This window comes from Protomyctophum parallelum (genome assembly GCF_964188405.1).
Source record: "Protomyctophum parallelum genome assembly, chromosome: 15".
NCBI lineage: Eukaryota > Metazoa > Chordata > Actinopteri > Myctophiformes > Myctophidae > Protomyctophum > Protomyctophum parallelum.
In genome coordinates, this window is record NC_139710.1 from 2,304,675 (window position 1) to 2,328,566 (window position 23,892).

The window sequence follows — 23,892 nt, forward strand, 5'->3', positions numbered from 1 at the left end:
GCTTCCCCCTCACCCCCCGCACGCACGCACGCACATATCGCTATTTGCAACTTTAACTGTGTGTTGTTAGTTGTATATTAAATTATTAAAGTATTTTTAATTTAATATACAACAAGATATATTAGTGAACGAAAACCTGAACCTGTGAACCATAATTAAATAACAAATAGGCACACACACGCTGCTGTTTTGCAGGTTCTCCTCCTGTCCTGTCTGTCTGTCTGTCTGTCTGTCTGTCTGTCTGTCTCTCTCTCTCTATCACAGTGGTCCGTCCGTGACCAACTGACCATGCACGTTCCGACGTTCGCCAGTCTATTTAGATTGCCTCGCAGTCGTTAGTCACTGTTATATGAATGTGCAGCCATGTGGCTGGTGCATGGGCTGGCTGGGTAATATACCTATATCTCCGATGCAGTTCCCACTTGCGCTGGGAGCCTGGCACGGTACATTTGGCATTCGAGCGACGCGTCGGGTTTATTATATTGCATTATTGCACATACCGTAAGAAAGACATCGGCCTTCATGCTGTAGATTAGGCTACAGTAGGCTATACCTGCACGTTGGGACTCTCCGCAGCTGAGCTGCAGCAGCTGCTGCACTAGCCTATACTCTCCAACGTCCCGTCATGGAAATATTTCAGCACAGACAGCCCAAATCCTCGCATGTATGCGCTCATGCAAAACACTGTTTAAATGGCTTAAGCATCTCTTGCAACATTGTTTTTAATTGCGCGATTTTATCTCCTACTAATTTCATATGACACATGTATTCCTTAACATTTTTATTTATTTATTTTTTACATGTAGCCCATATACATTATACATACCTTTTATATAAACATTTTAGGAGTGAATACATATATGTTTTGATGCCTGTGACAGCCTCTCAGCAGTTCAGACAAGGCTGCTCCGCTTGTGTAAAACAGAAAAACAGCGTACGCCAGCTCGCGACCAGACGTGACTATTTGTCCTACTCAAGTTCAATTTCAAGCTTTGCCGGAAATGTTAAATGCCGAAAATGTCGGTAATTTCGGCGTGCGCCCATATTTTGGCGTACGCACGGTTGATAAATGAGGGCCTTAGTCTTGTTTTCTCCGCTCCTCAACACTTAGTCTTGTTTTCTCCTCTCCTCAGCACTTAGTCTTGTTTTCTCCTCTCCTCAACACTTAGTCTTGTTTTCTCCTCTCCTGAACACTTAGTCTTGTTTTCTCCTCTCCTCAACACTTAGTCTTGTTTTCTCCTCCCTGAACACTTAGTCTTGTTTTCTCCTCTCCTCAACAGTTAGTCTTGTTTTCTCCTCTCCTGAACACTTGGTCTTGTTTTCTCCTCTCCTCAACACTTAGTCTTGTTTTCTCCGCTCCTCAACACTTAGTCTTGTTTTCTCCTCTCCTGAACACTTAGTCTTGTTTTCTCCTCTCCTCAACAGTTAGTCTTGTTTTCTCCTCTCCTCAACACTTAGTCTTGTTTTCTCCTCTCCTCAACACTTAGTCTTGTTTTCTCATCTCCTCAACAGTTAGTCTTGTTTTCTCCTCTCCTCAACAGTTAGTCTTGTTTTCTCCTCTCCTGAACACTTAGTCTTGTTTTCTCCTCTCCTCAGCACTTAGTCTGTTTTTCTCCTCTCCTCAATAGTTAGTCTTGTTTTCTCCTCTCCTGAACACTTAGTCTTGTTTTCTCCTCTCCTCAACACTTAGTCTTGTTTTCTCCTCCCTGAACACTTAGTCTTGTTTTCTCCTCTCCTCAACAGTTAGTCTTGTTTTCTCCTCTCCTGAACACTTGGTCTTGTTTTCTCCTCTCCTCAACACTTAGTCTTGTTTTCTCCGCTCCTCAACAGTTAGTCTTGTTTTCTCCTCTCCTCAACAGTTAGTCTTGTTTTCTCCTCTCCTGAACACTTAGTCTTGTTTTCTCCTCTCCTCAACACTTAGTCTTGTTTTCTCCTCTCCTCAACAGTTAGTCTTGTTTTCTCCTCTCCTCAACAGTTAGTCTTGTTTTCTCCTCTCCTCAACACTTAGTCTTGTTTTCTCCTCTCCTCAACACTTAGTCTTGTTTTCTCTCTCCTCAACACTTAGTCTTGTTTTCTCCGCTCCTCAACACTTAGTCTTGTTTTCTCCTCCCTGAACACTTAGTCTTGTTTTCTCCTCTCCTCAACAGTTAGTCTTGTTTTCTCCTCTCCTGAACACTTAGTCTTGTTTTCTCCTCTCCTCAACAGTTAGTCTTGTTTTCTCCTCTCCTCAACACTTAGTCTTGTTTTCTCATCTCCTCAACAGTTAGTCTTGTTTTCTCCTCTCCTCAACAGTTAGTCTTGTTTTCTCCTCTCCTGAACACTTAGTCTTGTTTTCACCTCTCCTCAACACTTAGTCTTGTTTTCTCCTCTCCTCAACACTTAGTCTTGTTTTCTCATCTCCTCAACAGTTAGTCTTGTTTTCTCCTCTCCTCAACAGTTAGTCTTGTTTTCTCCTCTCCTGAACACTTAGTCTTGTTTTCTCCTCTCCTCAACACTTAGTCTGTTTTTCTCCTCTCCTCAATAGTTAGTCTTGTTTTCTCCTCTCCTGAACACTTAGTCTTGTTTTCTCCTCTCCTCAACACTTAGTCTTGTTTTCTCCTCTCCTCAACAGTTAGTCTTGTTTTCTCCTCTCCTCAACAGTTAGTCTTGTTTTCTCCTCTCCTGAACACTTAGTCTTGTTTTCTCCTCTCCTGAACACTTAGTCTTGTTTTCTCCTCTCCTCAGCACTTAGTCTTGTTTTCTCCTCTCCTCAACACTTAGTCTTGTTTTCTCCTCTCCTGAACACTTAGTCTTGTTTTCTCCTCTCCTGAACACTTAGTCTTGTTTTCTCCTCTCCTCAACACTTAGTCTTGTTTTCTCCTCTCCTCAACAGTTAGTCTTGTTTTCTCCTCTCCTCAACAGTTAGTCTTGTTTTCTCCTCTCCTCAACACTTAGTCTTGTTTTCTCCTCTCCTCAACACTTAGTCTTGTTTTCTCTCTCCTCAACACTTAATCTTGTTTTCTCCGCTCCTCAACACTTAGTCTTGTTTTCTCCTCCCTGAACACTTAGTCTTGTTTTCTCCTCTCCTCAACAGTTAGTCTTGTTTTCTCCTCTCCTGAACACTTAGTCTTGTTTTCTCCTCTCCTCAACCCTTAGTCTTGTTTTCTCCTCTCCTCAACACTTGGTCTTGTTTTCTCCTCTCCTCAACACTTAGTCTTGTTTTCTCCTCTCCTCAACACTTAGTCTTGTTTTCTCCGCTCCTCAACACTTAGTCTTGTTTTCTCCTCTCCTCAACAGTTAGTCTTGTTTTCTCCTCTCCTGAACACTTGGTCTTGTTTTCTCCTCTCCTCAACACTTAGTCTTGTTTTCTCCGCTCCTCAACACTTAGTCTTGTTTTCTCCTCTCCTCAGCACTTAGTCTTGTTTTCTCCTCTCCTCAACACTTAGTCTTGTTTTCTCCTCTCCTGAACACTTAGTCTTGTTTTCTCCTCTCCTCAACACTTAGTCTTGTTTTCTCCTCCCTGAACACTTAGTCTTGTTTTCTCCTCTCCTCAACAGTTAGTCTTGTTTTCTCCTCTCCTGAACACTTGGTCTTGTTTTCTCCTCTCCTCAACACTTAGTCTTGTGTTCTCCGCTCCTCAACACTTAGTCTTGTTTTCTCCTCTCCTGAACACTTAGTCTTGTTTTCTCCTCTCCTCAACACTTAGTCTTGTTTTCTCATCTCCTCAACAGTTAGTCTTGTTTTCTCCTCTCCTGAACACTTAGTCTTGTTTTCTCCTCTCCTCAACAGTTAGTCTTGTTTTCTCCTCTCCTGAACACTTTGTCTTTTTTTCTCCGCTCCTCAACACTTAGTCTTGTTTTCTCCTCTCCTGAACACTTAGTCTTGTTTTCTCCTCTCCTCAACACTTAGTCTTGTTTTCTCATCTCCTCAACAGTTAGTCTTGTTTTCTCCTCTCCTCAACAGTTAGTCTTGTTTTCTCCTCTCCTCAACAGTTAGTCTTGTTTTCTCCTCTCCTGAACACTTAGTCTTGTTTTCTCCTCTCCTCAACAGTTAGTCTTGTTTTCTCCTCTCCTCAACACTTAGTCTTGTTTTCTCATCTCCTGAACAGTTAGTCTTGTTTTCTCCTCTCCTCAACAGTTAGTCTTGTTTTCTCCTCTCCTGAACACTTAGTCTTGTTTTCACCTCTCCTCAACACTTAGTCTTGTTTTCTCCTCTCCTCAACACTTAGTCTTGTTTTCTCATCTCCTCAACAGTTAGTCTTGTTTTCTCCTCTCCTCAACAGTTAGTCTTGTTTTCTCCTCTCCTGAACACTTAGTCTTGTTTTCTCCTCTCCTCAACACTTAGTCTGTTTTTCTCCTCTCATCAATAGTTAGTCTTGTTTTCTCCTCTCCTGAACACTTAGTCTTGTTTTCTCCTCTCCTCAACACTTAATCTTGTTTTCTCCGCTCCTCAACACTTAGTCTTGTTTTCTCCTCCCTGAACACTTAGTCTTGTTTTCTCCTCTCCTCAACAGTTAGTCTTGTTTTCTCCTCTCCTGAACACTTAGTCTTGTTTTCTCCTCTCCTCAACACTTAGTCTTGTTTTCTCCTCTCCTCAACACTTGGTCTTGTTTTCTCCTCTCCTCAACACTTAGTCTTGTTTTCTCCTCTCCTCAACACTTAGTCTTGTTTTCTCCGCTCCTCAACACTTAGTCTTGTTTTCTCCTCTCCTCAACAGTTAGTCTTGTTTTCTCCTCTCCTGAACACTTGGTCTTGTTTTCTCCTCTCCTCAACACTTAGTCTTGTTTTCTCCGCTCCTCAACACTTAGTCTTGTTTTCTCCTCTCCTCAGCACTTAGTCTTGTTTTCTCCTCTCCTCAACACTTAGTCTTGTTTTCTCCTCTCCTGAACACTTAGTCTTGTTTTCTCCTCTCCTCAACACTTAGTCTTGTTTTCTCCTCCCTGAACACTTAGTCTTGTTTTCTCCTCTCCTCAACAGTTAGTCTTGTTTTCTCCTCTCCTGAACACTTGGTCTTGTTTTCTCCTCTCCTCAACACTTAGTCTTGTGTTCTCCGCTCCTCAACACTTAGTCTTGTTTTCTCCTCTCCTGAACACTTAGTCTTGTTTTCTCCTCTCCTCAACACTTAGTCTTGTTTTCTCATCTCCTCAACAGTTAGTCTTGTTTTCTCCTCTCCTCAACAGTTAGTCTTGTTTTCTCCTCTCCTGAACACTTAGTCTTGTTTTCTCCTCTCCTCAACAGTTAGTCTTGTTTTCTCCTCTCCTGAACACTTTGTCTTTTTTTCTCCGCTCCTCAACACTTAGTCTTGTTTTCTCCTCTCCTGAACACTTAGTCTTGTTTTCTCCTCTCCTCAACACTTAGTCTTGTTTTCTCATCTCCTCAACAGTTAGTCTTGTTTTCTCCTCTCCTCAACAGTTAGTCTTGTTTTCTCCTCTCCTCAACAGTTAGTCTTGTTTTCTCCTCTCCTGAACACTTAGTCTTGTTTTCTCCTCTCCTCAACAGTTAGTCTTGTTTTCTCCTCTCCTCAACACTTAGTCTTGTTTTCTCCGCTCCTCAACACTTAGTCTTGTTTTCTCCTCCCTGAACACTTAGTCTTGTTTTCTCCTCTCCTCAACAGTTAGTCTTGTTTTCTCCTCTCCTGAACACTTAGTCTTGTTTTCTCCTCTCCTCAACAGTTAGTCTTGTTTTCTCCTCTCCTCAACACTTAGTCTTGTTTTCTCATCTCCTCAACAGTTAGTCTTGTTTTCTCCTCTCCTCAACAGTTAGTCTTGTTTTCTCCTCTCCTGAACACTTAGTCTTGTTTTCACCTCTCCTCAACACTTAGTCTTGTTTTCTCCTCTCCTCAACACTTAGTCTTGTTTTCTCATCTCCTCAACAGTTAGTCTTGTTTTCTCCTCTCCTCAACAGTTAGTCTTGTTTTCTCCTCTCCTGAACACTTAGTCTTGTTTTCTCCTCTCCTGAACACTTAGTCTTGTTTTCTCCTCTCCTGAACACTTAGTCTTGTTTTCTCCTCTCCTCAGCACTTAGTCTTGTTTTCTCCTCTCCTCAACACTTAGTCTTGTTTTCTCCTCTCCTGAACACTTAGTCTTGTTTTCTCCTCTCCTGAACACTTAGTCTTGTTTTCTCCTCTCCTCAACACTTAGTCTTGTTTTCTCCTCTCCTCAACAGTTAGTCTTGTTTTCTCCTCTCCTCAACAGTTAGTCTTGTTTTCTCCTCTCCTCAACACTTAGTCTTGTTTTCTCCTCTCCTCAACACTTAGTCTTGTTTTCTCTCTCCTCAACACTTAATCTTGTTTTCTCCGCTCCTCAACACTTAGTCTTGTTTTCTCCTCCCTGAACACTTAGTCTTGTTTTCTCCTCTCCTCAACAGTTAGTCTTGTTTTCTCCTCTCCTGAACACTTAGTCTTGTTTTCTCCTCTCCTCAACACTTAGTCTTGTTTTCTCCTCTCCTCAACACTTGGTCTTGTTTTCTCCTCTCCTCAACACTTAGTCTTGTTTTCTCCTCTCCTCAACACTTAGTCTTGTTTTCTCCGCTCCTCAACACTTAGTCTTGTTTTCTCCTCTCCTCAACAGTTAGTCTTGTTTTCTCCTCTCCTGAACACTTGGTCTTGTTTTCTCCTCTCCTCAACACTTAGTCTTGTTTTCTCCGCTCCTCAACACTTAGTCTTGTTTTCTCCTCTCCTGAACACTTAGTCTTGTTTTCTCCTCTCCTCAACACTTAGTCTTGTTTTCTCCTCTCCTCAACAGTTAGTCTTGTTTTCTCCTCTCCTCAACAGTTAGTCTTGTTTTCTCCTCTCCTCAACACTTAGTCTTGTTTTCTCCTCTCCTCAACACTTAGTCTTGTTTTCTCTCTCCTCAACACTTAGTCTTGTTTTCTCCGCTCCTCAACACTTAGTCTTGTTTTCTCCTCCCTGAACACTTAGTCTTGTTTTCTCCTCTCCTCAACAGTTAGTCTTGTTTTCTCCTCTCCTGAACACTTAGTCTTGTTTTCTCCTCTCCTCAACAGTTAGTCTTGTTTTCTCCTCTCCTCAACACTTAGTCTTGTTTTCTCATCTCCTCAACAGTTAGTCTTGTTTTCTCCTCTCCTCAACAGTTAGTCTTGTTTTCTCCTCTCCTGAACACTTAGTCTTGTTTTCACCTCTCCTCAACACTTAGTCTTGTTTTCTCCTCTCCTCAACACTTAGTCTTGTTTTCTCATCTCCTCAACAGTTAGTCTTGTTTTCTCCTCTCCTCAACAGTTAGTCTTGTTTTCTCCTCTCCTGAACACTTAGTCTTGTTTTCTCCTCTCCTCAACACTTAGTCTGTTTTTCTCCTCTCCTCAATAGTTAGTCTTGTTTTCTCCTCTCCTGAACACTTAGTCTTGTTTTCTCCTCTCCTCAACACTTAGTCTTGTTTTCTCCTCTCCTCAACAGTTAGTCTTGTTTTCTCCTCTCCTCAACAGTTAGTCTTGTTTTCTCCTCTCCTGAACACTTAGTCTTGTTTTCTCCTCTCCTGAACACTTAGTCTTGTTTTCTCCTCTCCTCAGCACTTAGTCTTGTTTTCTCCTCTCCTCAACACTTAGTCTTGTTTTCTCCTCTCCTGAACACTTAGTCTTGTTTTCTCCTCTCCTGAACACTTAGTCTTGTTTTCTCCTCTCCTCAACACTTAGTCTTGTTTTCTCCTCTCCTCAACAGTTAGTCTTGTTTTCTCCTCTCCTCAACAGTTAGTCTTGTTTTCTCCTCTCCTCAACACTTAGTCTTGTTTTCTCCTCTCCTCAACACTTAGTCTTGTTTTCTCTCTCCTCAACACTTAATCTTGTTTTCTCCGCTCCTCAACACTTAGTCTTGTTTTCTCCTCCCTGAACACTTAGTCTTGTTTTCTCCTCTCCTCAACAGTTAGTCTTGTTTTCTCCTCTCCTGAACACTTAGTCTTGTTTTCTCCTCTCCTCAACCCTTAGTCTTGTTTTCTCCTCTCCTCAACACTTGGTCTTGTTTTCTCCTCTCCTCAACACTTAGTCTTGTTTTCTCCTCTCCTCAACACTTAGTCTTGTTTTCTCCGCTCCTCAACACTTAGTCTTGTTTTCTCCTCTCCTCAACAGTTAGTCTTGTTTTCTCCTCTCCTGAACACTTGGTCTTGTTTTCTCCTCTCCTCAACACTTAGTCTTGTTTTCTCCGCTCCTCAACACTTAGTCTTGTTTTCTCCTCTCCTCAGCACTTAGTCTTGTTTTCTCCTCTCCTCAACACTTAGTCTTGTTTTCTCCTCTCCTGAACACTTAGTCTTGTTTTCTCCTCTCCTCAACACTTAGTCTTGTTTTCTCCTCCCTGAACACTTAGTCTTGTTTTCTCCTCTCCTCAACAGTTAGTCTTGTTTTCTCCTCTCCTGAACACTTGGTCTTGTTTTCTCCTCTCCTCAACACTTAGTCTTGTGTTCTCCGCTCCTCAACACTTAGTCTTGTTTTCTCCTCTCCTGAACACTTAGTCTTGTTTTCTCCTCTCCTCAACACTTAGTCTTGTTTTCTCATCTCCTCAACAGTTAGTCTTGTTTTCTCCTCTCCTGAACACTTAGTCTTGTTTTCTCCTCTCCTCAACAGTTAGTCTTGTTTTCTCCTCTCCTGAACACTTTGTCTTTTTTTCTCCGCTCCTCAACACTTAGTCTTGTTTTCTCCTCTCCTGAACACTTAGTCTTGTTTTCTCCTCTCCTCAACACTTAGTCTTGTTTTCTCATCTCCTCAACAGTTAGTCTTGTTTTCTCCTCTCCTCAACAGTTAGTCTTGTTTTCTCCTCTCCTCAACAGTTAGTCTTGTTTTCTCCTCTCCTGAACACTTAGTCTTGTTTTCTCCTCTCCTCAACAGTTAGTCTTGTTTTCTCCTCTCCTCAACACTTAGTCTTGTTTTCTCATCTCCTGAACAGTTAGTCTTGTTTTCTCCTCTCCTCAACAGTTAGTCTTGTTTTCTCCTCTCCTGAACACTTAGTCTTGTTTTCACCTCTCCTCAACACTTAGTCTTGTTTTCTCCTCTCCTCAACACTTAGTCTTGTTTTCTCATCTCCTCAACAGTTAGTCTTGTTTTCTCCTCTCCTCAACAGTTAGTCTTGTTTTCTCCTCTCCTGAACACTTAGTCTTGTTTTCTCCTCTCCTCAACACTTAGTCTGTTTTTCTCCTCTCATCAATAGTTAGTCTTGTTTTCTCCTCTCCTGAACACTTAGTCTTGTTTTCTCCTCTCCTCAACACTTAATCTTGTTTTCTCCGCTCCTCAACACTTAGTCTTGTTTTCTCCTCCCTGAACACTTAGTCTTGTTTTCTCCTCTCCTCAACAGTTAGTCTTGTTTTCTCCTCTCCTGAACACTTAGTCTTGTTTTCTCCTCTCCTCAACACTTAGTCTTGTTTTCTCCTCTCCTCAACACTTGGTCTTGTTTTCTCCTCTCCTCAACACTTAGTCTTGTTTTCTCCTCTCCTCAACACTTAGTCTTGTTTTCTCCGCTCCTCAACACTTAGTCTTGTTTTCTCCTCTCCTCAACAGTTAGTCTTGTTTTCTCCTCTCCTGAACACTTGGTCTTGTTTTCTCCTCTCCTCAACACTTAGTCTTGTTTTCTCCGCTCCTCAACACTTAGTCTTGTTTTCTCCTCTCCTCAGCACTTAGTCTTGTTTTCTCCTCTCCTCAACACTTAGTCTTGTTTTCTCCTCTCCTGAACACTTAGTCTTGTTTTCTCCTCTCCTCAACACTTAGTCTTGTTTTCTCCTCCCTGAACACTTAGTCTTGTTTTCTCCTCTCCTCAACAGTTAGTCTTGTTTTCTCCTCTCCTGAACACTTGGTCTTGTTTTCTCCTCTCCTCAACACTTAGTCTTGTGTTCTCCGCTCCTCAACACTTAGTCTTGTTTTCTCCTCTCCTGAACACTTAGTCTTGTTTTCTCCTCTCCTCAACACTTAGTCTTGTTTTCTCATCTCCTCAACAGTTAGTCTTGTTTTCTCCTCTCCTCAACAGTTAGTCTTGTTTTCTCCTCTCCTGAACACTTAGTCTTGTTTTCTCCTCTCCTCAACAGTTAGTCTTGTTTTCTCCTCTCCTGAACACTTTGTCTTTTTTTCTCCGCTCCTCAACACTTAGTCTTGTTTTCTCCTCTCCTGAACACTTAGTCTTGTTTTCTCCTCTCCTCAACACTTAGTCTTGTTTTCTCATCTCCTCAACAGTTAGTCTTGTTTTCTCCTCTCCTCAACAGTTAGTCTTGTTTTCTCCTCTCCTCAACAGTTAGTCTTGTTTTCTCCTCTCCTGAACACTTAGTCTTGTTTTCTCCTCTCCTCAACAGTTAGTCTTGTTTTCTCCTCTCCTCAACACTTAGTCTTGTTTTCTCCGCTCCTCAACACTTAGTCTTGTTTTCTCCTCCCTGAACACTTAGTCTTGTTTTCTCCTCTCCTCAACAGTTAGTCTTGTTTTCTCCTCTCCTGAACACTTAGTCTTGTTTTCTCCTCTCCTCAACAGTTAGTCTTGTTTTCTCCTCTCCTCAACACTTAGTCTTGTTTTCTCATCTCCTCAACAGTTAGTCTTGTTTTCTCCTCTCCTCAACAGTTAGTCTTGTTTTCTCCTCTCCTGAACACTTAGTCTTGTTTTCACCTCTCCTCAACACTTAGTCTTGTTTTCTCCTCTCCTCAACACTTAGTCTTGTTTTCTCATCTCCTCAACAGTTAGTCTTGTTTTCTCCTCTCCTCAACAGTTAGTCTTGTTTTCTCCTCTCCTGAACACTTAGTCTTGTTTTCTCCTCTCCTGAACACTTAGTCTTGTTTTCTCCTCTCCTGAACACTTAGTCTTGTTTTCTCCTCTCCTCAGCACTTAGTCTTGTTTTCTCCTCTCCTCAACACTTAGTCTTGTTTTCTCCTCTCCTGAACACTTAGTCTTGTTTTCTCCTCTCCTGAACACTTAGTCTTGTTTTCTCCTCTCCTCAACACTTAGTCTTGTTTTCTCCTCTCCTCAACAGTTAGTCTTGTTTTCTCCTCTCCTCAACAGTTAGTCTTGTTTTCTCCTCTCCTCAACACTTAGTCTTGTTTTCTCCTCTCCTCAACACTTAGTCTTGTTTTCTCTCTCCTCAACACTTAATCTTGTTTTCTCCGCTCCTCAACACTTAGTCTTGTTTTCTCCTCCCTGAACACTTAGTCTTGTTTTCTCCTCTCCTCAACAGTTAGTCTTGTTTTCTCCTCTCCTGAACACTTAGTCTTGTTTTCTCCTCTCCTCAACACTTAGTCTTGTTTTCTCCTCTCCTCAACACTTGGTCTTGTTTTCTCCTCTCCTCAACACTTAGTCTTGTTTTCTCCTCTCCTCAACACTTAGTCTTGTTTTCTCCGCTCCTCAACACTTAGTCTTGTTTTCTCCTCTCCTCAACAGTTAGTCTTGTTTTCTCCTCTCCTGAACACTTGGTCTTGTTTTCTCCTCTCCTCAACACTTAGTCTTGTTTTCTCCGCTCCTCAACACTTAGTCTTGTTTTCTCCTCTCCTCAGCACTTAGTCTTGTTTTCTCCTCTCCTCAACACTTAGTCTTGTTTTCTCCTCTCCTGAACACTTAGTCTTGTTTTCTCCTCTCCTCAACACTTAGTCTTGTTTTCTCCTCCCTGAACACTTAGTCTTGTTTTCTCCTCTCCTCAACAGTTAGTCTTGTTTTCTCCTCTCCTGAACACTTGGTCTTGTTTTCTCCTCTCCTCAACACTTAGTCTTGTGTTCTCCGCTCCTCAACACTTAGTCTTGTTTTCTCCTCTCCTGAACACTTAGTCTTGTTTTCTCCTCTCCTCAACACTTAGTCTTGTTTTCTCATCTCCTCAACAGTTAGTCTTGTTTTCTCCTCTCCTCAACAGTTAGTCTTGTTTTCTCCTCTCCTGAACACTTAGTCTTGTTTTCTCCTCTCCTCAACAGTTAGTCTTGTTTTCTCCTCTCCTGAACACTTTGTCTTTTTTTCTCCGCTCCTCAACACTTAGTCTTGTTTTCTCCTCTCCTGAACACTTAGTCTTGTTTTCTCCTCTCCTCAACACTTAGTCTTGTTTTCTCATCTCCTCAACAGTTAGTCTTGTTTTCTCCTCTCCTCAACAGTTAGTCTTGTTTTCTCCTCTCCTCAACAGTTAGTCTTGTTTTCTCCTCTCCTGAACACTTAGTCTTGTTTTCTCCTCTCCTCAACAGTTAGTCTTGTTTTCTCCTCTCCTCAACACTTAGTCTTGTTTTCTCATCTCCTCAACAGTTAGTCTTGTTTTCTCCTCTCCTCAACAGTTAGTCTTGTTTTCTCCTCTCCTGAACACTTAGTCTTGTTTTCACCTCTCCTCAACACTTAGTCTTGTTTTCTCCTCTCCTCAACACTTAGTCTTGTTTTCTCATCTCCTCAACAGTTAGTCTTGTTTTCTCCTCTCCTCAACAGTTAGTCTTGTTTTCTCCTCTCCTGAACACTTAGTCTTGTTTTCTCCTCTCCTCAACACTTAGTCTGTTTTTCTCCTCTCATCAATAGTTAGTCTTGTTTTCTCCTCTCCTGAACACTTAGTCTTGTTTTCTCCTCTCCTCAACACTTAATCTTGTTTTCTCCGCTCCTCAACACTTAGTCTTGTTTTCTCCTCCCTGAACACTTAGTCTTGTTTTCTCCTCTCCTCAACAGTTAGTCTTGTTTTCTCCTCTCCTGAACACTTAGTCTTGTTTTCTCCTCTCCTCAACACTTAGTCTTGTTTTCTCCTCTCCTCAACACTTGGTCTTGTTTTCTCCTCTCCTCAACACTTAGTCTTGTTTTCTCCTCTCCTCAACACTTAGTCTTGTTTTCTCCGCTCCTCAACACTTAGTCTTGTTTTCTCCTCTCCTCAACAGTTAGTCTTGTTTTCTCCTCTCCTGAACACTTGGTCTTGTTTTCTCCTCTCCTCAACACTTAGTCTTGTTTTCTCCGCTCCTCAACACTTAGTCTTGTTTTCTCCTCTCCTCAGCACTTAGTCTTGTTTTCTCCTCTCCTCAACACTTAGTCTTGTTTTCTCCTCTCCTGAACACTTAGTCTTGTTTTCTCCTCTCCTCAACACTTAGTCTTGTTTTCTCCTCCCTGAACACTTAGTCTTGTTTTCTCCTCTCCTCAACAGTTAGTCTTGTTTTCTCCTCTCCTGAACACTTGGTCTTGTTTTCTCCTCTCCTCAACACTTAGTCTTGTGTTCTCCGCTCCTCAACACTTAGTCTTGTTTTCTCCTCTCCTGAACACTTAGTCTTGTTTTCTCCTCTCCTCAACACTTAGTCTTGTTTTCTCATCTCCTCAACAGTTAGTCTTGTTTTCTCCTCTCCTCAACAGTTAGTCTTGTTTTCTCCTCTCCTGAACACTTAGTCTTGTTTTCTCCTCTCCTCAACAGTTAGTCTTGTTTTCTCCTCTCCTGAACACTTTGTCTTTTTTTCTCCGCTCCTCAACACTTAGTCTTGTTTTCTCCTCTCCTGAACACTTAGTCTTGTTTTCTCCTCTCCTCAACACTTAGTCTTGTTTTCTCATCTCCTCAACAGTTAGTCTTGTTTTCTCCTCTCCTCAACAGTTAGTCTTGTTTTCTCCTCTCCTCAACAGTTAGTCTTGTTTTCTCCTCTCCTGAACACTTAGTCTTGTTTTCTCCTCTCCTCAACAGTTAGTCTTGTTTTCTCCTCTCCTCAACACTTAGTCTTGTTTTCTCATCTCCTCAACAGTTAGTCTTGTTTTCTCCTCTCCTCAACAGTTAGTCTTGTTTTCTCCTCTCCTGAACACTTAGTCTTGTTTTCACCTCTCCTCAACACTTAGTCTTGTTTTCTCCTCTCCTCAACACTTAGTCTTGTTTTCTCATCTCCTCAACAGTTAGTCTTGTTTTCTCCTCTCCTCAACAGTTAGTCTTGTTTTCTCCTCTCCTGAACACTTAGTCTTGTTTTCTCCTCTCCTCAACACTTAGTCTGTTTTTCTCCTCTCCTCAATAGTTAGTCTTGTTTTCTCCTCTCCTGAACACTTAGTCTTGTTTTCTCCTCTCCTCAACACTTAGTCTTGTTTTCTCCTCTCCTCAACAGTTAGTCTTGTTTTCTCCTCTCCTCAACAGTTAGTCTTGTTTTCTCCTCTCCTGAACACTTAGTCTTGTTTTCTCCTCTCCTGAACACTTAGTCTTGTTTTCTCCTCTCCTCAGCACTTAGTCTTGTTTTCTCCTCTCCTCAACACTTAGTCTTGTTTTCTCCTCTCCTGAACACTTAGTCTTGTTTTCTCCTCTCCTGAACACTTAGTCTTGTTTTCTCCTCTCCTCAACACTTAGTCTTGTTTTCTCCTCTCCTCAACAGTTAGTCTTGTTTTCTCCTCTCCTCAACAGTTAGTCTTGTTTTCTCCTCTCCTCAACACTTAGTCTTGTTTTCTCCTCTCCTCAACACTTAGTCTTGTTTTCTCTCTCCTCAACACTTAATCTTGTTTTCTCCGCTCCTCAACACTTAGTCTTGTTTTCTCCTCCCTGAACACTTGGTCTTGTTTTCTCCTCTCCTCAACACTTAGTCTTGTTTTCTCCGCTCCTCAACACTTAGTCTTGTTTTCTCCTCTCCTCAGCACTTAGTCTTGTTTTCTCCTCTCCTCAACACTTAGTCTTGTTTTCTCCTCTCCTGAACACTTAGTCTTGTTTTCTCCTCTCCTCAACACTTAGTCTTGTTTTCTCCTCCCTGAACACTTAGTCTTGTTTTCTCCTCTCCTCAACAGTTAGTCTTGTTTTCTCCTCTCCTGAACACTTGGTCTTGTTTTCTCCTCTCCTCAACACTTAGTCTTGTGTTCTCCGCTCCTCAACACTTAGTCTTGTTTTCTCCTCTCCTGAACACTTAGTCTTGTTTTCTCCTCTCCTCAACACTTAGTCTTGTTTTCTCATCTCCTCAACAGTTAGTCTTGTTTTCTCCTCTCCTCAACAGTTAGTCTTGTTTTCTCCTCTCCTGAACACTTAGTCTTGTTTTCTCCTCTCCTCAACAGTTAGTCTTGTTTTCTCCTCTCCTGAACACTTTGTCTTTTTTTCTCCGCTCCTCAACACTTAGTCTTGTTTTCTCCTCTCCTGAACACTTAGTCTTGTTTTCTCCTCTCCTCAACACTTAGTCTTGTTTTCTCATCTCCTCAACAGTTAGTCTTGTTTTCTCCTCTCCTCAACAGTTAGTCTTGTTTTCTCCTCTCCTGAACACTTAGTCTTGTTTTCTCCTCTCCTCAACAGTTAGTCTTGTTTTCTCCTCTCCTGAACACTTAGTCTGTTTTTCTCCTCTCCTCAATAGTTAGTCTTGTTTTCTCCTCTCCTGAACACTTAGTCTTGTTTTCTCCTCTCCTCAACACTTAGTCTTGTTTTCTCCTCTCCTCAACAGTTAGTCTTGTTTTCTCCTCTCCTCAACAGTTAGTCTTGTTTTCTCCTCTCCTGAACACTTAGTCTTGTTTTCTCCTCTCCTGAACACTTAGTCTTGTTTTCTCCTCTCCTCAACACTTAGTCTTGTTTTCTCCTCTCCTGAACACTTAGTCTTGTTTTCTCCTCTCCTGAACACTTAGTCTTGTTTTCTCCTCTCCTCAACACTTAGTCTTGTTTTCTCCTCCCTGAACACTTAGTCTTGTTTTCTCCTCTCCTCAACAGTTAGTCTTGTTTTCTCCTCTCCTGAACACTTGGTCTTGTTTTCTCCTGTCCTCAACACTTAGTCTTGTTTTCTCCGCTCCTCAACAGTTAGTCTTGTTTTCTCCTCTCCTCAACAGTTAGTCTTGTTTTCTCCTCTCCTGAACACTTAGTCTTGTTTTCTCCTCTCCTCAACACTTAGTCTTGTTTTCTCCTCTCCTCAACAGTTAGTCTTGTTTTCTCCTCTCCTCAACAGTTAGTCTTGTTTTCTCCTCTCCTCAACACTTAGTCTTGTTTTCTCCTCTCCTCAACACTTAGTCTTGTTTTCTCTCTCCTCAACACTTAGTCTTGTTTTCTCCGCTCCTCAACACTTAGTCTTGTTTTCTCCTCCCTGAACACTTAGTCTTGTTTTCTCCTTTCCTCAACACTTAGTCTTGTTTTCTCCTCTCCTGAACACTTAGTCTTGTTTTCTCCTCTCCTGAACACTTAGTCTTGTTTTCTCCTCTCCTGAACACTTAGTCTTGTTTTCTCCTCTCCTCAACAGTTAGTCTTGTTTTCTCCTCTCCTCAACACTTAGTCTTGTTTTCTCATCTCCTCAACAGTTAGTCTTGTTTTCTCCTCTCCTCAACAGTTAGTCTTGTTTTCTCCTCTCCTGAACACTTAGTCTTGTTTTCACCTCTCCTCAACACTTAGTCTTGTTTTCTCCTCTCCTCAACACTTAGTCTTGTTTTCTCATCTCCTCAACAGTTAGTCTTGTTTTCTCCTCTCCTCAACAGTTAGTCTTGTTTTCTCCTCTCCTGAACACTTAGTCTTGTTTTCTCCTCTCCTCAACACTTAGTCTGTTTTTCTCCTCTCCTCAATAGTTAGTCTTGTTTTCTCCTCTCCTGAACACTTAGTCTTGTTTTCTCCTCTCCTCAACACTTAGTCTTGTTTTCTCCTCTCCTCAACAGTTAGTCTTGTTTTCTCCTCTCCTCAACAGTTAGTCTTGTTTTCTCCTCTCCTGAACACTTAGTCTTGTTTTCTCCTCTCCTGAACACTTAGTCTTGTTTTCTCCTCTCCTCAGCACTTAGTCTTGTTTTCTCCTCTCCTCAACACTTAGTCTTGTTTTCTCCTCTCCTGAACACTTAGTCTTGTTTTCTCCTCTCCTGAACACTTAGTCTTGTTTTCTCCTCTCCTCAACACTTAGTCTTGTTTTCTCCTCCCTGAACACTTAGTCTTGTTTTCTCCTCTCCTCAACAGTTAGTCTTGTTTTCTCCTCTCCTGAACACTTGGTCTTGTTTTCTCCTCTCCTCAACACTTAGTCTTGTTTTCTCCGCTCCTCAACAGTTAGTCTTGTTTTCTCCTCTCCTCAACAGTTAGTCTTGTTTTCTCCTCTCCTGAACACTTAGTCTTGTTTTCTCCTCTCCTCAACACTTAGTCTTGTTTTCTCCTCTCCTCAACAGTTAGTCTTGTTTTCTCCTCTCCTCAACAGTTAGTCTTGTTTTCTCCTCTCCTCAACAGTTAGTCTTGTTTTCTCCTCTCCTCAACACTTAGTCTTGTTTTCTCCTCTCCTCAACACTTAGTCTTGTTTTCTCTCTCCTCAACACTTAGTCTTGTTTTCTCCGCTCCTCAACACTTAGTCTTGTTTTCTCCTCCCTGAACACTTAGTCTTGTTTTCTCCTCTCCTCAACAGTTAGTCTTGTTTTCTCCTCTCCTGAACACTTAGTCTTGTTTTCTCCTCTCCTCAACACTTAGTCTTGTTTTCTCCGCTCCTCAACACTTAGTCTTGTTTTCTCCTCTCCTGAACACTTAGTCTTGTTTTCACCTCTCCTCAACACTTAGTCTTGTTTTCTCCTCTCCTCAACACTTAGTCTTGTTTTCTCATCTCCTCAACAGTTAGTCTTGTTTTCTCCTCTCCTCAACAGTTAGTCTTGTTTTCTCCTCTCCTCAACAGTTAGTCTTGTTTTCTCCTCTCCTGAACACTTAGTCTTGTTTTCTCCTCTCCTCAACACTTAGTCTGTTTTTCTCCTCTCCTCAACACTTAGTCTGTTTTTCTCCTCTCCTCAATAGTTAGTCTTGTTTTCTCCTCTCCTGAACACTTAGTCTTGTTTTCTCCTCTCCTCAACACTTAGTCTTGTTTTCTCCTCTCCTCAACAGTTAGACTTGTTTTCTCCTCTCCTCAACAGTTAGTCTTGTTTTCTCCTCTCCTGAACACTTAGTCTTGTTTTCTCCTCTCCTGAACACTTAGTCTTGTTTTCTCCTCTCCTCAGCACTTAGTCTTGTTTTCTCCTCTCCTCAACACTTAGTCTTGTTTTCTCCTCTCCTGAACACTTAGTCTTGTTTTCTCCTCTCCTGAACACTTAGTCTTGTTTTCTCCTCTCCTCAACACTTAGTCTTGTTTTCTCCTCCCTGAACACTTAGTCTTGTTTTCTCCTCTCCTCAACAGTTAGTCTTGTTTTCTCCTCTCCTGAACACTTGGTCTTGTTTTCTCCTCTCCTCAACACTTAGTCTTGTTTTCTCCGCTCCTCAACAGTTAGTCTTGTTTTCTCCTCTCCTCAACAGTTAGTCTTGTTTTCTCCTCTCCTGAACACTTAGTCTTGTTTTCTCCTCTCCTCAACACTTAGTCTTGTTTTCTCCTCTCCTCAACAGTTAGTCTTGTTTTCTCCTCTCCTCAACAGTTAGTCTTGTTTTCTCCTCTCCTCAACAGTTAGTCTTGTTTTCTCCTCTCCTCAACACTTAGTCTTGTTTTCTCCTCTCCTCAACACTTAGTCTTGTTTTCTCTCTCCTCAACACTTAGTCTTGTTTTCTCCGCTCCTCAACACTTAGTCTTGTTTTCTCCTCCCTGAACACTTAGTCTTGTTTTATCCTCTCCTCAACAGTTAGTCTTGTTTTCTCCTCCCTGAACACTTAGTCTTGTTTTCTCCTTTCCTCAACACTTAGTCTTGTTTTCTCCTCTCCTGAACACTTAGTCTTGTTTTCTCCTCTCCTGAACACTTAGTCTTGTTTTCTCCTCTCCTGAACACTTAGTCTTGTTTTCTCCTCTCCTCAACAGTTAGTCTTGTTTTCTCCTCTCCTCAACAGTTAGTCTTGTTTTCTCCTCTCCTGAACACTTAGTCTTGTTTTCACCTCTCCTCAACACTTAGTCTTGTTTTCTCCTCTCCTCAACACTTAGTCTTGTTTTCTCATCTCCTCAACAGTTAGTCTTGTTTTCTCCTCTCCTCAACAGTTAGTCTTGTTTTCTCCTCTCCTGAACACTTAGTCTTGTTTTCTCCTCTCCTCAACACTTAGTCTGTTTTTCTCCTCTCCTCAATAGTTAGTCTTGTTTTCTCCTCTCCTGAACACTTAGTCTTGTTTTCTCCTCTCCTCAACACTTAGTCTTGTTTTCTCCTCTCCTCAACAGTTAGTCTTGTTTTCTCCTCTCCTCAACAGTTAGTCTTGTTTTCTCCTCTCCTGAACACTTAGTCTTGTTTTCTCCTCTCCTGAACACTTAGTCTTGTTTTCTCCTCTCCTCAGCACTTAGTCTTGTTTTCTCCTCTCCTCAACACTTAGTCTTGTTTTCTCCTCTCCTGAACACTTAGTCTTGTTTTCTCCTCTCCTGAACACTTAGTCTTGTTTTCTCCTCTCCTCAACACTTAGTCTTGTTTTCTCCTCCCTGAACACTTAGTCTTGTTTTCTCCTCTCCTCAACAGTTAGTCTTGTTTTCTCCTCTCCTCAACACTTGGTCTTGTTTTCTCCTCTCCTCAACACTTAGTCTTGTTTTCTCCGCTCCTCAACAGTTAGTCTTGTTTTCTCCTCTCCTCAACAGTTAGTCTTGTTTTCTCCTCTCCTGAACACTTAGTCTTGTTTTCTCCTCTCCTCAACACTTAGTCTTGTTTTCTCCTCTCCTCAACAGTTAGTCTTGTTTTCTCCTCTCCTCAACAGTTAGTCTTGTTTTCTCCTCTCCTCAACAGTTAGTCTTGTTTTCTCCTCTCCTCAACACTTAGTCTTGTTTTCTCCTCTCCTCAACACTTAGTCTTGTTTTCTCCTCTCCTCAACAGTTAGTCTTGTTTTCTCCTCTCCTCAACAGTTAGTCTTGTTTTCTCCTCTCCTCAACAGTTAGTCTTGTTTTCTCCTCTCCTCAACACTTAGTCTTGTTTTCTCCTCTCCTCAACACTTAGTCTTGTTTTCTCTCTCCTCAACACTTAGTCTTGTTTTCTCCGCTCCTCAACACTTAGTCTTGTTTTCTCCTCCCTGAACACTTAGTCTTGTTTTATCCTCTCCTCAACAGTTAGTCTTGTTTTCTCCTCCCTGAACACTTAGTCTTGTTTTCTCCTTTCCTCAACACTTAGTCTTGTTTTCTCCTCTCCTGAACACTTAGTCTTGTTTTCTCCTCTCCTGAACACTTAGTCTTGTTTTCTCCTCTCCTGAACACTTAGTCTTGTTTTCTCCTCTCCTCAACAGTTAGTCTTGTTTTCTCCTCTCCTCAACACTTAGTCTTGTTTTCTCATCTCCTCAACAGTTAGTCTTGTTTTCTCCTCTCCTCAACAGTTAGTCTTGTTTTCTCCTCTCCTGAACACTTAGTCTTGTTTTCACCTCTCCTCAACACTTAGTCTTGTTTTCTCCTCTCCTCAACACTTAGTCTTGTTTTCTCATCTCCTCAACAGTTAGTCTTGTTTTCTCCTCTCCTCAACAGTTAGTCTTGTTTTCTCCTCTCCTGAACACTTAGTCTTGTTTTCTCCTCTCCTCAACACTTAGTCTGTTTTTCTCCTCTCCTCAATAGTTAGTCTTGTTTTCTCCTCTCCTGAACACTTAGTCTTGTTTTCTCCTCTCCTCAACACTTAGTCTTGTTTTCTCCTCTCCTCAACAGTTAGTCTTGTTTTCTCCTCTCCTCAACAGTTAGTCTTGTTTTCTCCTCTCCTGAACACTTAGTCTTGTTTTCTCCTCTCCTGAACACTTAGTCTTGTTTTCTCCTCTCCTCAGCACTTAGTCTTGTTTTCTCCTCTCCTCAACACTTAGTCTTGTTTTCTCCTCTCCTGAACACTTAGTCTTGTTTTCTCCTCTCCTGAACACTTAGTCTTGTTTTCTCCTCTCCTCAACACTTAGTCTTGTTTTCTCCTCCCTGAACACTTAGTCTTGTTTTCTCCTCTCCTCAACAGTTAGTCTTGTTTTCTCCTCTCCTGAACACTTGGTCTTGTTTTCTCCTCTCCTCAACACTTAGTCTTGTTTTCTCCGCTCCTCAACAGTTAGTCTTGTTTTCTCCTCTCCTCAACAGTTAGTCTTGTTTTCTCCTCTCCTCAACAGTTAGTCTTGTTTTCTCCTCTCCTCAACAGTTAGTCTTGTTTTCTCCTCTCCTCAACAGTTAGTCTTGTTTTCTCCTCTCCTCAACACTTAGTCTTGTTTTCTCCTCTCCTCAACACTTAGTCTTGTTTTCTCTCTCCTCAACACTTAGTCTTGTTTTCTCCGCTCCTCAACACTTAGTCTTGTTTTCTCCTCCCTGAACACTTAGTCTTGTTTTCTCCTCTCCTCAACAGTTAGTCTTGTTTTCTCCTCTCCTGAACACTTAGTCTTGTTTTCTCCTCTCCTCAACACTTAGTCTTGTTTTCTCCGCTCCTCAACACTTAGTCTTGTTTTCTCCTCTCCTGAACACTTAGTCTTGTTTTCACCTCTCCTCAACACTTAGTCTTGTTTTCTCCTCTCCTCAACACTTAGTCTTGTTTTCTCATCTCCTCAACAGTTAGTCTTGTTTTCTCCTCTCCTCAACAGTTAGTCTTGTTTTCTCCTCTCCTGAACACTTAGTCTTGTTTTCTCCTCTCCTCAACACTTAGTCTGTTTTTCTCCTCTCCTCAATAGTTAGTCTTGTTTTCTCCTCTCCTGAACACTTAGTCTTGTTTTCTCCTCTCCTCAACACTTAGTCTTGTTTTCTCCTCTCCTCAACAGTTAGACTTGTTTTCTCCTCTCCTCAACAGTTAGTCTTGTTTTCTCCTCTCCTGAACACTTAGTCTTGTTTTCTCCTCTCCTGAACACTTAGTCTTGTTTTCTCCTCTCCTCAGCACTTAGTCTTGTTTTCTCCTCTCCTCAACACTTAGTCTTGTTTTCTCCTCTCCTGAACACTTAGTCTTGTTTTCTCCTCTCCTGAACACTTAGTCTTGTTTTCTCCTCTCCTCAACACTTAGTCTTGTTTTCTCCTCCCTGAACACTTAGTCTTGTTTTCTCCTCTCCTCAACAGTTAGTCTTGTTTTCTCCTCTCCTGAACACTTGGTCTTGTTTTCTCCTCTCCTCAACACTTAGTCTTGTTTTCTCCGCTCCTCAACAGTTAGTCTTGTTTTCTCCTCTCCTCAACAGTTAGTCTTGTTTTCTCCTCTCCTGAACACTTAGTCTTGTTTTCTCCTCTCCTCAACACTTAGTCTTGTTTTCTCCTCTCCTCAACAGTTAGTCTTGTTTTCTCCTCTCCTCAACAGTTAGTCTTGTTTTCTCCTCTCCTCAACAGTTAGTCTTGTTTTCTCCTCTCCTCAACACTTAGTCTTGTTTTCTCCTCTCCTCAACACTTAGTCTTGTTTTCTCTCTCCTCAACACTTAGTCTTGTTTTCTCCGCTCCTCAACACTTAGTCTTGTTTTCTCCTCCCTGAACACTTAGTCTTGTTTTATCCTCTCCTCAACAGTTAGTCTTGTTTTCTCCTCTCCTGAACACTTAGTCTTGTTTTCTCCTCTCCTCAACACTTAGTCTTGTTTTCTCCGCTCCTCAACACTTAGTCTTGTTTTCTCCTCTCCTCAACACTTAGTCTTGTTTTCTCCGCTCCTCAACACTTAGTCTTGTTTTCTCCTCTCCTCAACAGTTAGTCTTGTTTTCTCCTCTCTTGAACACTTAGTCTTGTTTTCTCCTCTCCTCAACAGTTAGTCTTGTTTTCTCCTCTCCTGAACACTTAGTCTTGTTTTCTCCTCTCCTCAACACTCAGTCTTGTTTTCTCCTCTCCTCAACACTTAGTCTTGCCTCCATGACTGTCTCTGTATCACAAAGAGTCACATATGGATGCAGCTGCATACGTTGTGTTGCTTATTTTATTTCTATAACATTGTAACATATTATATTATTTTATTTCTATAACATTGTAACATATTATATTATTTTATTTCTAGAACATTGTAACATATTATATTATTTTATTTCTAGAACATTGTAACATATTATATTATTTTATTTCTAGAACATTGTAACAAACCGGTATTATATATTTTTTAACATGTCTCCACAGAGCGGCTTCATAGCAGACGGTGAGCCGGTGAACACGGCAGCGGAATCTTCTCTGAAAGGAATGAACTTCTACAGCATGCTGCAGGCAGAGGACGGACACTGGGCCGGAGACTACGGAGGACCGCTGTTCCTGCTGCCAGGTTTTACCCTCAACCCTCTACCCCAGGGGTTGGAAACTTTGACGATGGAGAGCGCCACTATAGTTCCACACTCACTCCAGAGGGTCACTATAGTTCCACACTCACTCCAGAGGGCCACTATAGTTCCACACTCACTCCAGAGGGCCACTATAGTTCCACACTCACTCCAGAGGGCCACTATAGTTCCACACTCACTCCAGAGGGCCACTATAGTTCCACACTCACTCCAGAGGACCACTATAGTTCCACACTCACTCCAGAGGGCCACTGTAGTTCCACACTCACTCCAGAGGACCACTATAGTTCCACACTCACTCCAGAGGGCCACTGTAGTTCCACACTCACTCCAGAGGGTCACTATAGTTCCACACTCACTCCAGAGGGCCACTATAGTTCCACACTCACTCCAGAGGGTCACTGTAGTTCCACACTCACTCCAGAGGACCACTATAGTTCCACACTCACTCCAGAGGGCCACTATAGTTCCACACTCACTACAGAGGGCCACTATAGTTCCACACTCACTCCAGAGGGTCACTATAGTTCCACACTCACTCCAGAGGGCCTCTATAGTTCCACACTCACTCCAGAGGGTCACTATAGTTCCACACTCACTCCAGAGGGCCTCTATAGTTCCACACTCACTCCAGAGGGTCACTATAGTTCCACACTCACTCCAGAGGGCCTCAATAGTTCCACACTCACTCCAGAGGGCCACTATAGTTCCACACTCACTCCAGAGGGTCACTATAGTTCCACACTCACTCCAGAGGGCCACTATAGTTCCACACTCACTCCAGAGGGTCACTATAGTTCCACACTCACTCCAGAGGGCCACTATAGTGCCACACTCACTCCAGAGGGCCACTATATAGTTCCACACTCACTCCAGAGGGTCACTATAGTTCCATACTCACTCCAGAGGGCCACTATAGTTCCACACTCACTCCAGAGGGCCACTATAGTTCCACACTCACTCCAGAGGGTCACTATAGTTCCACACTCACTCCAGAGGGCCACTATAGTTCCACACTCACTCCAGAGAACCA

General features: G+C 42.1%; 1 protein-coding gene across 1 annotated transcript in view; it reads left to right on the plus strand.

The window, feature by feature from the left end:
- The window catches only part of lss (lanosterol synthase (2,3-oxidosqualene-lanosterol cyclase)), a gene marked incomplete at its 3' end in the record, with an annotated part of 99,001 nt that overhangs the window by 7,519 nt on the left and 67,590 nt on the right, over positions 1-23,892 (plus strand). Inside the window, exon 3 of the mRNA XM_083784742.1 lies at positions 22,705-22,843. Coding sequence (XP_083640868.1) covers positions 22,705-22,843 — 139 coding nt within the window. The remainder of the gene's footprint in view (positions 1-22,704; positions 22,844-23,892) is intronic.